Source organism: Colossoma macropomum, unplaced genomic scaffold, assembly GCF_904425465.1.
Source record: "Colossoma macropomum unplaced genomic scaffold, Colossoma_macropomum, whole genome shotgun sequence".
In the NCBI taxonomy this organism is placed as follows: domain Eukaryota; kingdom Metazoa; phylum Chordata; class Actinopteri; order Characiformes; family Serrasalmidae; genus Colossoma; species Colossoma macropomum.
In genome coordinates, this window is record NW_023494791.1 from 28,072,605 (window position 1) to 28,087,667 (window position 15,063).

At 37.0% G+C, this 15,063-nt stretch overlaps 1 protein-coding gene across 4 annotated transcripts in view; it reads left to right on the top strand.

Moving 5' to 3' along the window:
* The first annotated feature begins 443 nt into the window (after nucleotides 1-443).
* Nucleotides 444-15,063, top strand: part of cacul1 (CDK2 associated cullin domain 1) — a 32,796-nt gene continuing 18,176 nt past the window's right edge. For 2 of the 4 annotated variants that reach the window (XM_036574768.1, XM_036574767.1), the window contains exons 1-6: nucleotides 444-883; nucleotides 3,294-3,420; nucleotides 4,876-4,978; nucleotides 5,356-5,451; nucleotides 5,549-5,651; nucleotides 9,531-9,620. In XM_036574768.1, the coding sequence (XP_036430661.1) occupies nucleotides 589-883; nucleotides 3,294-3,420; nucleotides 4,876-4,978; nucleotides 5,356-5,451; nucleotides 5,549-5,651; nucleotides 9,531-9,620 (814 nt within the window). In that variant the 5' untranslated portion in view covers nucleotides 444-588. Of the gene's footprint in view, nucleotides 884-3,293; nucleotides 3,421-4,875; nucleotides 4,979-5,355; nucleotides 5,452-5,548; nucleotides 5,652-9,530; nucleotides 9,621-13,460; nucleotides 13,600-15,063 lie in introns of all 4 variants that reach the window. The other 2 variants (XM_036574765.1, XM_036574766.1) reach the window with 2 other exon arrangements.

Genomic DNA, 15,063 nt, shown 5'->3' on the forward strand with positions numbered 1-15,063 from the left:
ATGACACAAATCAGTCTGGTGGATCTGAGCTTGCTCTCATTCCTTATGTCAGCTTCTTAAAAGGGAATTCCACCATTTCTTCTAAATTTTTGCATAATCAAACCATTAGTATGTAAAGCAAAGTAATTCAGGGTGGTTTGGTGTGAAACTATCCATTCTGAAGAAACCTAGAGAGCCAGAACTATTCACATATGTGCTGATGGGAACCAGAATCTCTAAAAGCTACATTACATGAAGTTATTAGATGGTTACAAATGTTTTGTCTGCTACCTGACACATTGTTCTGAGATAATGTTCTGGCCTAAAACGCATTTTAAAAATCCTTTTAGGGGGTGTGATAAGAAACAGTTCATAAAGAAAACTTTTTTTTCAGACCGCAGAGGGGGGTTGCATGGAATTCGACACTACCGCTACACAGCTCCTGCGTGACTCTTAATGTGTAATATGGCGGAAATCGGTGTTGCAGCAAGCTTCATAGCAGCAAAACAAGCTGAGTAGGCCGATACGGTAAACATGCCTCAGTTTAGGTGTAACTGAAGAAAATATTCGACTGAAAACGCACCTCGACACCTGCAACTAATCACTAAAATGGATGAAGATGGGTCTTTAGAAATAAACGATGATCATAATCACAACTATTGTGAAAATCGTGGGAGTTCGTATTACTCAAACTCTAGATCGCATGTGTCGAGAGACACCCTTTGTTTCCCACCTGTTGTTGTTGGTGTGGCTGAACCTGCCGAAAATGTCAGGAGGACGAGCTTTGTGACGGAGTCCAGCTACCTCGAGTCAGAGTCCAGCAGCCAGAGCGGTCAGTGTGACAGCTCAGGTGCGTCCGCCTCCAGTGCGGGAAGGCTGATTTTAAACTCCCCCTCTAAGTTTCGTAAGTTTAATTCCTTATTTTAGATAATAAAACAAATACTGTGATACTTTTTACAAGGCTCATGCTGAAGTTACATGGGCTTCCAGACATCTAACAAGTCAAGTGTAGGTGTGGGTGATAGGAGCTCAAATTTATAACACTAGTTATATATTTCCCAATTCAGATGATGTGATCACAAAAAATGACTAATAATGAACTAATGAACACATGACATTGTCACAGCAAAGGACACTATCAGAAAGTTTTTTTGTAAAATCTATGAAACTTTAAAGTTAAATAAAGACATTCAGACCAACTCTGAACCACTGCTAAAAAAGAAGTCCACATATTAGCCTAAGTAGACGTCATAACATTGTCATATCAAAACATCCATACCATTTTGTATCCTTTTATCAAGAACAATGGGTAGAACTTTTGAACAAGTGCTTTTTTTGTTTATAGAGCTTAAAACTTTACATGTGTACGGCTACCTCTAGAACAGTCTTCTGCACATCTTTCCACACGCATGGGATGATGGCTTAGTAGTGCTAGTAGACTGGCTTTCCCATACATGTCTGTTGTAAGCTCATACTACATTATTATTATTACAATAAAATAGTGCCATCTTAAAATTACAAAACTAAATATAATGACACAATTAGTCAAAAAAAAAAATTGTGTTAAATGCCAACATGCATGCTAGATGCTTCTTCAGTTCTCTTTAATAGTTTCAGTTCTTTTTTGTTCCCTTCTACAGTCTTTTCTCCTGTTTGTTTCACACATTTCCTACACTTTGACTGCAGATTACACTTATTTCTATCTTTAAAATAACATTTCACTGTTTTCTGTATCTAATAAAGGCAGTTTATGGTTCCACAAAAACTGCTAAGTTTACTCTAGCTTGCCTGTTGGGCCTGCTGGTTCCTCGTTTTACTAAACAGTTAACATCATGTCTGCTTTGTCCAACAAATGAGTGAAAAAAAAGATAGCATTGCAAAAGAATAATCTGCACCACCATGACACAGAACCAGTAAAACAGACATCTCCGTGACACTGTTTCTAGTGGCGAATGGCAACAAATACACCGGTTTAAAAGGCTTCACTGGATAACATTGGAAAGTACTGCAAGCAGCCCTAAGTGGTGAACTTACTGTTTTTGCTGAAATTTTTCATGCTCATGTTTAGTTTGTCATGGTGGTGAGGCTGTTTGCGGTTTGATATTTTTTGTCTTATCATTGTCTTTACAATATGACAAAATCCATGCAATCATACCAGTATTCACTTTTATTCTGGGATGCCTCCCACTCTTAGTTGGATGAGGAGTTACATTCTGAACAAGTCAGAATTCTGATTGCTCTAAAAACTACAGGCAGATAAAGTAATATTTTGGCATGAAATCAAATTTACACAGTTTTCCCTTTACCCCTTACCTTGCTCAGCTAGGACATGTTTGGCATTCTTATTTTGCTTTCGTTATGCACAAGGCATTTAATCCATTGGGAGAAAGAAGAAACGTAACTTTATTTGAAAAATATAACAATTTTCTATGAAAGAAAATTTTAGGTTGATGTTTTTCTGTGAAATTAGGGCTCAATAGAAAATTTTGTGCTAGTTTATAAAGAATGTTTATGTACTTACAACTGCTAGAAGCTGTGCTAGTGTCGCTCATCACAATGTCCTGTCGGGGGTGGGATTTCCTGCTCTCAATAAGAATCAAATCAGTTCTCATATTAGTGAGTTAGTAGTACCGAAAAGTGCTAGTTCAGCCATTTGATTGGTTGTTGAACACAATGAACACATTTTAAAATGATTGACCACATATTCTCTTATCCCAAGCTTCTATGCTGATATTGGCATTTTTGTGAGACATACCTTTTCAGCTGTATATCAAAAAGTCTCTGTGTTCGTGGACACACAGTACTGTGTAAAAGACCACACTTCATTTATTTAATGTCAAGTCAAAATGGCCAGAACAAGCATTTTATTCATAAGCAAGTTATTCATTTTTTGGTCATAAAACTGTTTTTCAGAAAAGGAAGTTTTGCAAATCAAATCAAGATATTCTTAGAAGCCACCGCAGACCAGAGACCTCAACATCACTGAATGTGTTTGGGATTACTTGGAAGCTGTAAAAAAGGCAAAGGGTGGACACCCCAAGTATTGAAAAATTTTATATTATGCTTAGTTGTTGAGGCTTCTGTGATTATTGTGTTTTCTGCTTTACTTCTTGGTGCTGAAAAATAAATAACATTTAACAATTTTTCTGATGGATGATGTTTATTGTGAGTTATGTGCAAGTGTCGTGAAGCACAACGTATTTCTTCTGATGAGATGATTATGCATTCATTAATGAAAAAGGTGAATGTTTTAAGCTGATCTTGCATTCTGAGGCTTATGCTTATAATGTGGTTTATATTATGCTTTGTTGCAGTGATGAATGCAATGACACCAGAGGACTACAGGACAACTTATTGGCCAAAGCTTGAAAGAGCCATTGAACATCTCCTCACTCAAAGCCCAATGGACCACATATCCATCTCCTATGAGCAGATTTACAGGTTGGTCATTTGTAATTGTAACATGCAAAAGAAATTGGTTGTATAGTTGTTGTCTTTGGTGTTAGGCCATGCTGTAGATGATCGACAGCCAACTGGATATTCCATTGTTTCAGTGGAGCAGTGGCAGAAAATGCTAACAGCGTTAGCAGCAACAGCAGCATACCACAGCATTCAGCACAGCATTCTGTCAAGAGTTGAATTTTCCCAAATTTTGCTCTCAGCTGCTGCAGTGGAAAAGTGGAAAAATGTCTCATTGTTGAATTCGAGACAAACCCAGTCTTTTTCACCAAAAAGTCTAAGAATCCTCATGACATGGTTAGTTATGACAGCTACTCAACAGTGACTTTTGCAGAATACATATTAAAATGTATTTCTGTCTGTTACCACATTGTTTTCTCTTTCTCAACTCAGCGTTTTCTCAACTCAGTCTTTTGAAACAAAGCCGGGGTAAAAATGGGCTGGAATGCTCCGGAACCCCCTTCCGGGAGTAAAAGTTGTGAAGGAGTTGTGTTCTGCTCAAATCTCAAAAACTTAGCTAACTATTATTTATAGGGAAACCTTGTATAGTTGTATTACTCTATTCTAAAGCGTGTGTGTTGAACACACCTCTGGTTCTGCCTACATCACATTTAGCCAATGGAAAGTCTTGGGGCTGCATCAGGGACCAAGATATTACAATGTAAAAATGTGCCAGAAACAGGCATTTTATGATGCGTTCTTGATTAGCAAAAAAAGAAAAGATTAAAAAAAAGGGTCTCTACAGTAAAACCTGGCCATTGCAACCCTGAACAAATCTATATGTTTACTATTTATAGCATTTTTGGCATAGTTAGCTCATAATTCATACACTTATACAATGAAGTTACTGCTTGGCTTCTATACCACACTGGTGGCTTTTTTTGTGCACATGTATTCACACAGCTGTGCTCTGTTTTAGCATATAATTACAATGCAAAGTCATTGGGTTGAGTCATTTGAACAATATGTTATTAAAAATGCAGGTATATTATGTTTTTTTTTCAACAGCTATCCCTTCACCTGCTGAAATTAGCCCAGGTTTGTTGAAATACAGCACTGAACAACACAATGACCTACAAGTATTTCAGGAAAACATGAAGTAATGGAGGCTTTATTTTTTAGAAATAGTTTAAATGTGGTAAGGAATTACATATTTTGTTTTCTTTCGCTTTTTGTTCATTTGATACACTGTGATGTACAGGAAGACTTTGTTTTGCGTGGGTGGGACATTTTCATCCCACTGAAATTATACAAGATACTTTTTGCGGTTACTGCACTTGCTTACAATTATTATTTAGTCACATGTGATCTTGTTTGTTGTTTGAGTGATTTTGACAGATTATTGAAGTTTGCTCCTGTAAAACAAGTTGATGGGGACAGCTCAAAGTTGGGGGGCAAGTTTAAGACTTAACAATTTTTGTTGTTCTTGTTCATCAGTCATGTTTATAAGTGTGTGTGCCAGCAACACTCAGAACTTCTCTACAGCGACTTGATACGGAAGATAGCATCTCACTTACAGCAAGTCTCCTCAGAGCTACATGTAAGTTCTTAAATTTTTTCAGACTTTTGTTTACACATTTGTGAAAAATCCATACTGCTGCATATTATGTTGGTGGCAAATGAGTAGGCATCTTTGCTTTCTCCAGCAAACAGTTTTGGAAAGAACCTTTTTATTAAAATGTATGGATTCTTACATTAAAAATCTTTAAAAAATTAATTTTTAAGATTACAGATTAGAGTTGAGTCTGAATAATAAAAATTGGGGTCACCTCTGCATCATTTTGTCATTTGTGCCATTTAAGAGCTCTTAGTCAACTTGAATTTCTATTTTTATGCACTTGAATAATAATAAAAAACAATAAAAACTAATGTCATATGTTTGCAGTCACAAATGTCAAATTTCCTCATGTTTTAAAGGGAAGCCCTCCTGAAAGTTTTATTGAAAAATTCAACCTGGCGCTTACTCAGTACATGGCTGCACTTCAGTGCATTGTTCCGGTGTTCATCTACATGGTAATTCATATTTATTAATTTTTACATCAACTTGAAAAACATGAATTTGAGCTGTTTCATTTTTCTAGTTATCATTGTATTTTAATTTTTTTTGAAGAACAAGTTCTACATTGAAACAAAGCTTAACAGAGACTTGAAGGATGACCTTATGAAGCTTTTCTCACATCATGTTGCAGAGAAGCATGTCGACACATTGATACGTGAGTGCATATGTTTATTCTTATTAAGTACCTTTCATTCATTCAAGTACAACAAGCAGTAAGAATACTGGAACAGCCACCACTATTTACAAATGCACTAGGGCTATTTTAGATATTTTGACTCACCTGACGGCCGACACCTGACCATCACACCTATATGAGCCTTTTGGACATCCCATTCCAAAACCGCGGGTACTCATATGTACTTGCCCCCCCTTTGCAGCTGTTGAAGTGTGCCTGGTGTCTGGAAGTTTGTGCCTATTCAGTCCAAATAGCATTTGTGAGGTCACGTCAACTTTCCAATTCAGCCCAAAGCTGTTCAGTAAGGTTGAAGTCAGGGCTTTGTGCAAGCCACTGGGGTTCGTCCACACCAAACCTGTCGAACTGTGTCTTTATGAACCTCGCCTTGTGCACAGTGGCACAGTCATGCTGGAACAGGAAAAGACCTTCCCCACATTGTCATCACAAAGCTGGAAGCATATAATTGTCTAAATTTCACAAATTGACTTGTGGCTAAATTGCCATCTTATGACAGTGCCATGTTTAAAGTGACTGAGCTTTTCAGTGTGACCCATTCTACTACGAGTTTTTGTCTGTGGAGATTCCATGGCTATGTGCTTGATTTTATACATCAGTTGGGATGGGTGTGGCTAAACCACCTGAACTCAATAAATAGGAGTGGTATCCACAGATGTTTAGACATTTACAGTGCCCTCCACAAATATTGGTACCCCTGGTAAACATGAGCAAAACATGCTGTGAACAAACATTCTTAATTGCTTATGATTTTGATCTTTCATTTGAAATATTAACAAGAAAAAACTAACCTAAAGCACAATGATTAAAACTAAATCTTGTCAAGAAATAAATATTTTTCTCAAATCTATGTGTGCCACAATTATTGGCAACCCTTTTGTAGCCTCAAAGATAACAGCTCTGAATCTTTCCCTATAATGCTTAGTGAGACTGGAGAACACATGGCAAGAGATCTGAGACCATTCCTCCCCATAGACCCTCTCTAGATCCTTCAGATTCTGAGGTCAATACAGTGGACTCTCCTCTTCAGCTCATCCCACAGGTTTTCTGTGGGGTTTAGGTCAGGGGACTGGTGTGGACATGGCAAAACCTTAATTCTGTGGTCAGTGAACCATGTTTGTGTTGATTTAGAGCTGTGCGTTGGACCATTGTCCTGCTGGAAGATCCAGACTATGACCCAGTTTAAGCTTCCTGGCTGAGGCAGTCAGGTTTTGATTTTATTTCTGCCGGTACTTGATGGAGTCTGTGAAACCATGTATCCAACTAAATGAAGCCCCACAGTATCACAGATCCACCACCACTTTTTTCTGGATGGCTATCTTTGTGTCCGCGCTAAACTCACCTCTGGTGTTTGTTGCCAAAAACCAATATTTTGGTCTCATCTCATCATAGTACACGGTCCCAATGAAAGTTCCAGTAACGTTTGGCAAACTGTAGCCGCTTGAGTTTGTTGGTCCTTGACAGCAGAGGCCGCCTTCTGGCAACCCTGCCCCCCCAAACAACTTGTGGTTATGTAGGTGATGTTTTATTGTGCTTTGGGAGACGTTCTGACCTCAAGACCTGACTCATTTCTGCAGTTCTCTGTCTGTGATCCTTGGAGATTCTTTGCCCACTTGAACCATCCTCCTCACTGTGTGTGCGGTCACTATAGACATACAGCCTCTTCCCGGCAGATTCTAAACATTTTCAGTTGTTTTAAACTTATTAACTATTGTCCTGATAGTGGAAATGGGCATTTTCAGTTGTTCAACTATTTGCTTGTAGCCTTTTCCTGATTTGTGCAGCTTGGCAACCTTCTGTCATACATTGCTGTATTCATGGGTCTTTTTCATAATGATGGATGACTGAGGGAGTTTGGCCTGTGCTTCATCTCGTATATATTACCCAGTGATACAAGAAGTCATGGCTGACAATTTAAGTGTTCTTAATACCTTGGATGGACTTAACATAATAGGACAAATTATAAATGGGATTATACTTCAGTTAGATTTCACTCATAAGAATTTCTAGGGATACCAACAATTGTGGCACACATAGATTTTTACTATTTTGTTTGAAAAATCAAAAGAATGAGTAAATAAGAATAACGAAGAATATTTATTTTGTGGAGGGCAATGTACATGTATGTATTTATACTAATGATCTGATTCAGATACAAACAGGCTGTATATGTATGTATGCCAGGTTCTGTAATACAGCATGTTCCTATCCTTACTATTAAGTTACGACCTGACAAGGTCAAGACGTGATATTTCACAAATTTGAATTATAGAAGCAGATCCTATCAAATCCAGTATCCAGAAAGTCCAGTATTTACAACTACCATCCAGTACCTAGTTCAGCTAATCAATCCTTCATTAAATGATTTTAGGTGTGTCAGTGAAGAAATTTAATAAATCCAAGTAATGGTTGGGGTGCACTAAGAATTCAGAGAATATCCTTTTAACTGTATTCTTCTAACTATCAATAACTGAAATACTGAAAACAAAAAATATTTTTTTATTGTATTTGTTTATTTGCTTTTTTTCTTATATAGTATTTCACTGGCAAAAACACACTTATTCTTTGTATATTGTTTACGGAATTATAATGATTATTTGACAAAGTGGGTTATATTGTCATAATTTATTATCACACTAATAACATGTCATGACCAGTATGGCAGTTATTGGTAGTTCAGGTCCAGATGGCCTGCATTTCTAACCGTCTACATCATTTAAGGCAGTCACATCCTTTTAAATACAGCTGAGAAATACAACCTATAACCTAACAGTTTTCAAGGACACAACTGGAATATCTTTTAGCAATGTCAGAGCAGTCAGGGAGGCAGTGAGGGCAGAAAGAGATAAGACAGCATAAAGAGAGTAGAGAGCCAATGAGAGGACAACAGCATCAAAGCCAGAGTGAAATCCAGCATCGGGACAAGTGCCTGGTCAGAGCATTAGAGCCCATGAGTGATCAGCATCAGGACCAGTGGCGGACTCAGAATAATCGAAAGTGTCAGTGAACATAAGTGTTTCACTCTCTGCTTCCTAAATAGCCTGTAAAATTTGCATGACATGTTTCAAGGGTCAGAGGTCCTGTCACTAAATCAGTTGACCAGTAGATACTTAAAGTGAATGCCTTCTTCTTAGACCCCACCCCATGCAAAATGTGCCAAAGATCATATCAGAAGCAAAAGAAAGACTGCAGATGCAAAACGAAGTGTAGGTGTGTGTGTGTGTGTGTGTAGATATATATATATATATATATATATATATATATATATATATATATATATATATATATGTGTATATATATATATATATATATATATAGAGAGAGAGAGAGAGAGAGATGTGTGTACACAATTTGACAATTTGATGTAAAAATTGTAAAAATTAAGTTATGTAGTTTAGATAGTTTAGTGCAAGTCAGTTTTGTAAAGCTTTACAATGGCTGAGGGCAAGGTAAAATCTAGAACCAGTTCTTCAAACTAGTTTATAAGAAAGTATGTAAAGATGGTAGTGTCTCAATTGTAGGTTTTAAAGGGTTCAACTATTTTTTCATCACTTTTCATCACTCCCTAAAGAAGTACATCAGATCAGGAAATAAACATGCACTTACACTGTCCCAAATGAACCTAAGCTCACCCTACTGCATTTCTTCTATACTCAAACATACCCTGTTCGTCTCATTATATGAATATAAAACGTTTTATGAAGGGTATTGGAGCAAAGAAAACACAAATGTGTGCACTTCTGTGGGCCCTATATTATACTCAGTATATTAAACATATTCAAAAGTAGATACCATTAGATATAACATTGCTTGGAATTTGTTCTTTGTTATGCTTTCTTATAGCTCTTCTCAAAAAAGCAGATGCTGTGCCATTTCAAGTCAGGCCATCAACTATGGCTAGTGTGGTGAAAGGACTTTACACTCTGCGACCAGGTAAGATGTTTTGGAGAATTTTGTAGAAATAAAGAAACAATGTGTGCTGTGTTTTTAAATTAATTCTCCCAAAATCACATTAGCTGTTCCTTTATAACATGCTCTGCTTGCCTGTTCTGATGTACAGTTCTGCTCATATGTTTAAATACCCCAGGCTGAATTTGTAAGATATTTTTAGAAAATATAAGTGATCCTGTCCCCAAAATTACAATGAGGTTTGGGGCCTGCAAAGGCCGCTCCAAAACCTTTGACTTTATTCCACTGCAGCCACTGAAGGATCAACATGCCCAGTGCGCATCTTCCAGGCTGATGAATGCACATTTTCTTCCAAGATTTTTGGATAATCTGCTGCATTCATCTTGTCATCAATTTTGACTAAATTTCCTTTACGGTAGCTTACATAGCCCCAAACAGCAGCGATCCACCTATGTGCTTCATGGTAGGAATGATGTGTTTCTCTTTGTGGGCCTTATTGACTCCTCTCTAAACATAAAGGTTATAGGTATAACCATCAAGTAATTTTTTGTCTAATCACTCCGAGTTACTTTATTCCAGTCTTGGGTTTTCTCTAGATACTGTTTGGCAAATTGCAAGTGGGCTGTTTATTGATGTGGGGGCAAAAATGGCAAAACTTTTCTCACAACTCTGCCATGCAGCTCATTTCTGTTTTAAGTATTTCCTTATTTTACATTCTAAAATAGCTACATCCTTTGTTTCAGAGAAGACTGTATTTGAGTAGAAGTTTGTCTGTTTTGCATTTGGCCCAGTTTTCCTGACGGTTGTCAGTTTTCATCTATCTTGGTTTTTTGGCTTGGTATCCACTGAATCATTGGGTTTTCACTTCTCTATCACACTTTGAATAGTGCCGATTGGCATTTCCTAATTTATAGTGATGAATCACTTTTGATGATGAAGAGCTAATCATGCAACATCAGTACCTGAAATGTTCTTCTGGCTGAATGCAATCAAATCTTCACAACAGTGTACCAACATCTAGTGTAAAAGCCTTCCCAGAAAAGTAAAGCCCTGCTACTGCAGCACAGTGGGAGACAAACTTAATAATACCCTTGATTTCAGATGAACATTGTATAAGCACATTGTATAAGCACGTCTACAAACTGGAGATCCCACCACCCAGTCTACACAGCAGGGACTCTTTAGTCAAAGTATCCTGTTTACAGCCTAATGTTACATTTATTTACACTAATAAAGTCATTTCATTTAAACGATTTAACTGGGTTCACACTGAGAGGTAGGTACAGGCATAAACCATAAAGTATTTCCTTTTCACTGCAATGTCTAATGTAGAAATCTGTTTTTAAACCAGCATTTCAGTAATGCTCCTTGTATATTCACCATGCTAGCTAGCTACATTAGCATCAAACTAGCGGGGTTAGTTCGTCATATATGGGATTTTTATGTCAGCTCTAGTTTAAAGACATTTTAAGCTCGTAACGGGCATGTAAGTAACATTCTTTATTTTGTATGCCTCCGTTTTGAAGTATCACTTTATTTAAAGGCTTAAACTTGAAGTCTGTCTTTTATTTTTGTAGCGTTAGTTGGTTAGCTTAATGCTACCTGTCCAACCTACTAACATAGTGAGGGTTATAAAGAGAACAAAACATGTAAAGAAAGTTAATGTGAGTCTGTACTGACAGCCACAAACAGCATGTTGTCGCAGAACGCCTCAGAGATATTTAATTAGATAAAACAATTTAAAAATAAGCTCACTTTCTTTGGCTTATCTCAGAGTGGTAATGAATGACACTTCTGGTCACCTGAAAACTAAGGTGGATACAGAGGAAAAATAAAGAAAGACTGGGAGAATAGGGGAGGATGGACTGTGAATGAGCTCACATGCCAACTTCAGTCACTCGACTTTGCGCTCTCAGAAATCCTCTGCACGTGTCATTTCAGCATCAGTTTGCTGGAACCAAGCCTGTGCTGAGCTATGTGGCATGTTTATTATGGCTATTGTTAGCTTAGCCAAAACTCCACAATCCGAAACACCACAGAACAGGTTCAGTTTTCTGTCACTCCAGTAGTCACTCAACTTAGTTTTATCATCTATACTTTTTTCAGCAGAGCACTATTAGTCAGAACCATACCTGTGGTGTTGTGTTGCACTGTTTGGGTCTATAACCTGCTTGCAAAGCTAATGTTAAGTTAGCCGATTGGACTACAGATCCAAACACCGCAGAACAGGTTTAATTAATTTTTTTTTTCCCAGTTGCTCAACTTCACTTCCTCAGGTTTGAATCATTGTCATCTAAACTTAAATTAGTGCTTTAGTTAGCAATCCATATGGAAAAAACATATATTCCAAATGTATTTATCAAACAGATTTTTGCAATGTATGTACTTTTAACAGAGGTTACAGATATAACTCTACATGAGCTGAATGAATGGTACTGACTTCTGTGTACTTTGCATTAACCACAAGGTATCAAATCATTGGATCTTCACAGTGTATCAATACCTACTGCACTTGCTTTTGCCATGTTAATGGTTCATAATACTTAAAATTAAGACACTGGAATAAAAATTCATTTCAAAAGGTATTCCAAACAGTAAAGTGCATTAGTAAAGTCTATTTTGGCTTTTACATACATTTTCAAATGTATTTGATAAATACATTTACATACATTCATTTTTGTATGGTACATTTTTATGTGTAATATTTCCCCCTACATGTTCTGTGTTGAACAGAGCTGTTGTCATGCTAGCTCAGCTAATGCTAACCAGCTCCTCTCTCCTAGTTAGCAGCACAGTTTAACCTCTAGCAATTGTTAGATAGGTCTGCTCTGTAAAAATGAAAACCAGGAAGCTGGAGATTGTTGTAGCAAGTGGATTCTGAGCCAAGTTTCAGAAACATAGTCTGTTCTGCAGCAAGGGGCATAAACTTGCTGGAGTTAAACCATTGCTCTGCTGTAGTGAGGGGATGCTCTGCTGGCTGACATGCAGAAAGCTGCTTGAGTATTAGAAATTGAGTGTAATGTTTGTTGGCATAAACTGTCTGATGTGCAGCAAGTCTTCTATGCTGTTTATTATTAGGCTCATAAGTGACAAAACAAAACACAAAAACAAATAAAACATGAGAGACCACTGAACCGGTATCACCATCCATGGTGCCATCTTGGATCCAGACATTCACTGGTGCTTCATCACTTCAGGGGACACTGTTCCACTGCTCCACAGCCCAGTGCTGCTTAACTTTATACGCTGCTAGCTGTTGCTTGGCATTAGGCATGACAACATTAAGTTTGTGTGTGGCTCCTCCAGCGCATATGTTGACAGTGATTTTCTTTGGAAATTCAAAGTTTGCATGATTGAATGCCTGTGCTTTAAGGTGTGAGTGCACCTTGAACTAGCTGATTTTCTGACAGTGTGTCTGGATGTTTTTGGACATAAGGGGGAACTACCATTAGTCAGGACCAGAAACAATGAAAAGATATTTCTCAATGTTACTTTGACAAACAAGCATGTTGGCACATTATCACCTGAGGAGAAAAATCTAATGTTGCACCAGTTAGCTCCAGTGTTGGTTCATTAGTTAATTTGATGCAACTGTCACTCAAGCCTCCTCCTCATCCAACACAAAAACCCTCTCGTTCAACCTGGAACATAATGTAATTATTGTCTAATTATTATTCCTTGGTAATAGGGTTATTCTCTGGTTCTCTGGTTATTTTTAATTATTATAGTATTATTATTCTTTTCCATGGTTAACTGAATATCTGTTCATTAACATTTATGAATACCACAATCAAATGCACACTTGAAGGTTGATCAGTAATTATACTTATATTTTCGTATATTTTTTATTTTTTGTCTTTTTAGATTGGGCTCCATTAGCCCCTGCTCTGTTTTCTAGATTCATTCCTCAAATTCAGCCCCCAACTTTGGAGTCAGAGCTTCCACATTATGCAGCTCTTGACCGGAAATTGCAAATTGAGCTTTCTCTAAATGGTTTCTGCAGGTAATGTATAATTCCATAGATGTCTGCATAAATTATAGTCTTATGCTTTATGCATAGTTTTGCTTTGCTGACTCCTCCTGCATATTGTATATGTGTATAATAAAATACTGTGCAGTCAGAGATCACCCTTTATTTATTAATTTCCAGTCAAAACAGCCATTGACTACTCATTTATCAGGAGCTATTTTTTCTTCTTTTAGTAGTTATAAGATAATCTGCTGCATAAGGAAGGGGAAATTCAAAAGAAAATAAGTGAAAAAAATTGAGGTTTCCAGAACTGGAAAAATATTATAAATTTATATTAAAATTATTTAAAGATATAGAGAAAAATAGGACGTCTAACAAGTGTGCAAGATGTTGTAGACCACTACTGTCACCATCAGATAATCAGTACTTTAAGCTCCATTCTTGCTTCAGACCTGAAAAAATCCACAGGTGTTTCTGTCCATCCTTGCACTGTGGGCACAATACTCTAGGTTCATCTAATGCAGCCCTTGTCTTGGAAGCCCACTGTCCTGCACATTTTAGTGCATTTTCTGCTTTCACACCTCACTAAGGGGTTATTAATGAGCTGGTTAGTTGAATCAGGTGTGTTAAGAGCAACACGAAAATGTGCAGGACAGTGGAACTCTAGGACCAGGGGTTGGAATCACTGATCTGGTGTACGGTTTTGATAATAATTGGGATGGTAAAAATAAAAAATTGCCAATGAAACAAGAAGTGATGAAAATTTGCTTAAATTTAATGTATTCTTTGTTAGGCCACTCAAACTCCTATGGAAGAGAGAAACACCCCTGAGCAAAACACAAAGATACAAAATATAATAATAAGAGTAAATAGAAGCTATAAATATACTATAACGTACATATTATGTACAATATGTATAAAATAAAATGTAAAAAATGAGGTAAACCAATTAAATAATGGCAGCAACATTAAATTGAATGACAAAAAGAGACTATACTGTACAGAATAAAACAGAATAAAACTGGCTTCATTGCTACAAGCTTGGTTGCTTGTTGTAGATAGTGGCACATTTTTTTAATACAGTTTTTAATTGCGGCACTACTAATGCAGTTTGTCTGTTCCAATTTCCAATCAAGTTATCCAATCAAAGCACACAGCCCTCGTATTGATACTGCAGTTTTTATGATTACAAATGTAACTACCTTCTTTTTTCTCAGGGAAAACACATTTATACTTTTTATAACTTTATAAGTAAAAAGCCTGGAGTAATTCAATTGCAATTGAATATGCCGCAGTTATGTTCCTTACCTAAAGATCATGTAGATGTATCACTCTAGTGACACTTTAATTTCTTTTTCTGAGAGTGTACATCTGATGTTTGTCATTGCATCAGAAACATACTTGATTAAAGTGGATTGATTTTATAAGTCTAAAGTCTCACATTTCATCCTGGCAATGTACATGTGTATTGTGTTTATAAGGAGAGAGAGGGGGATA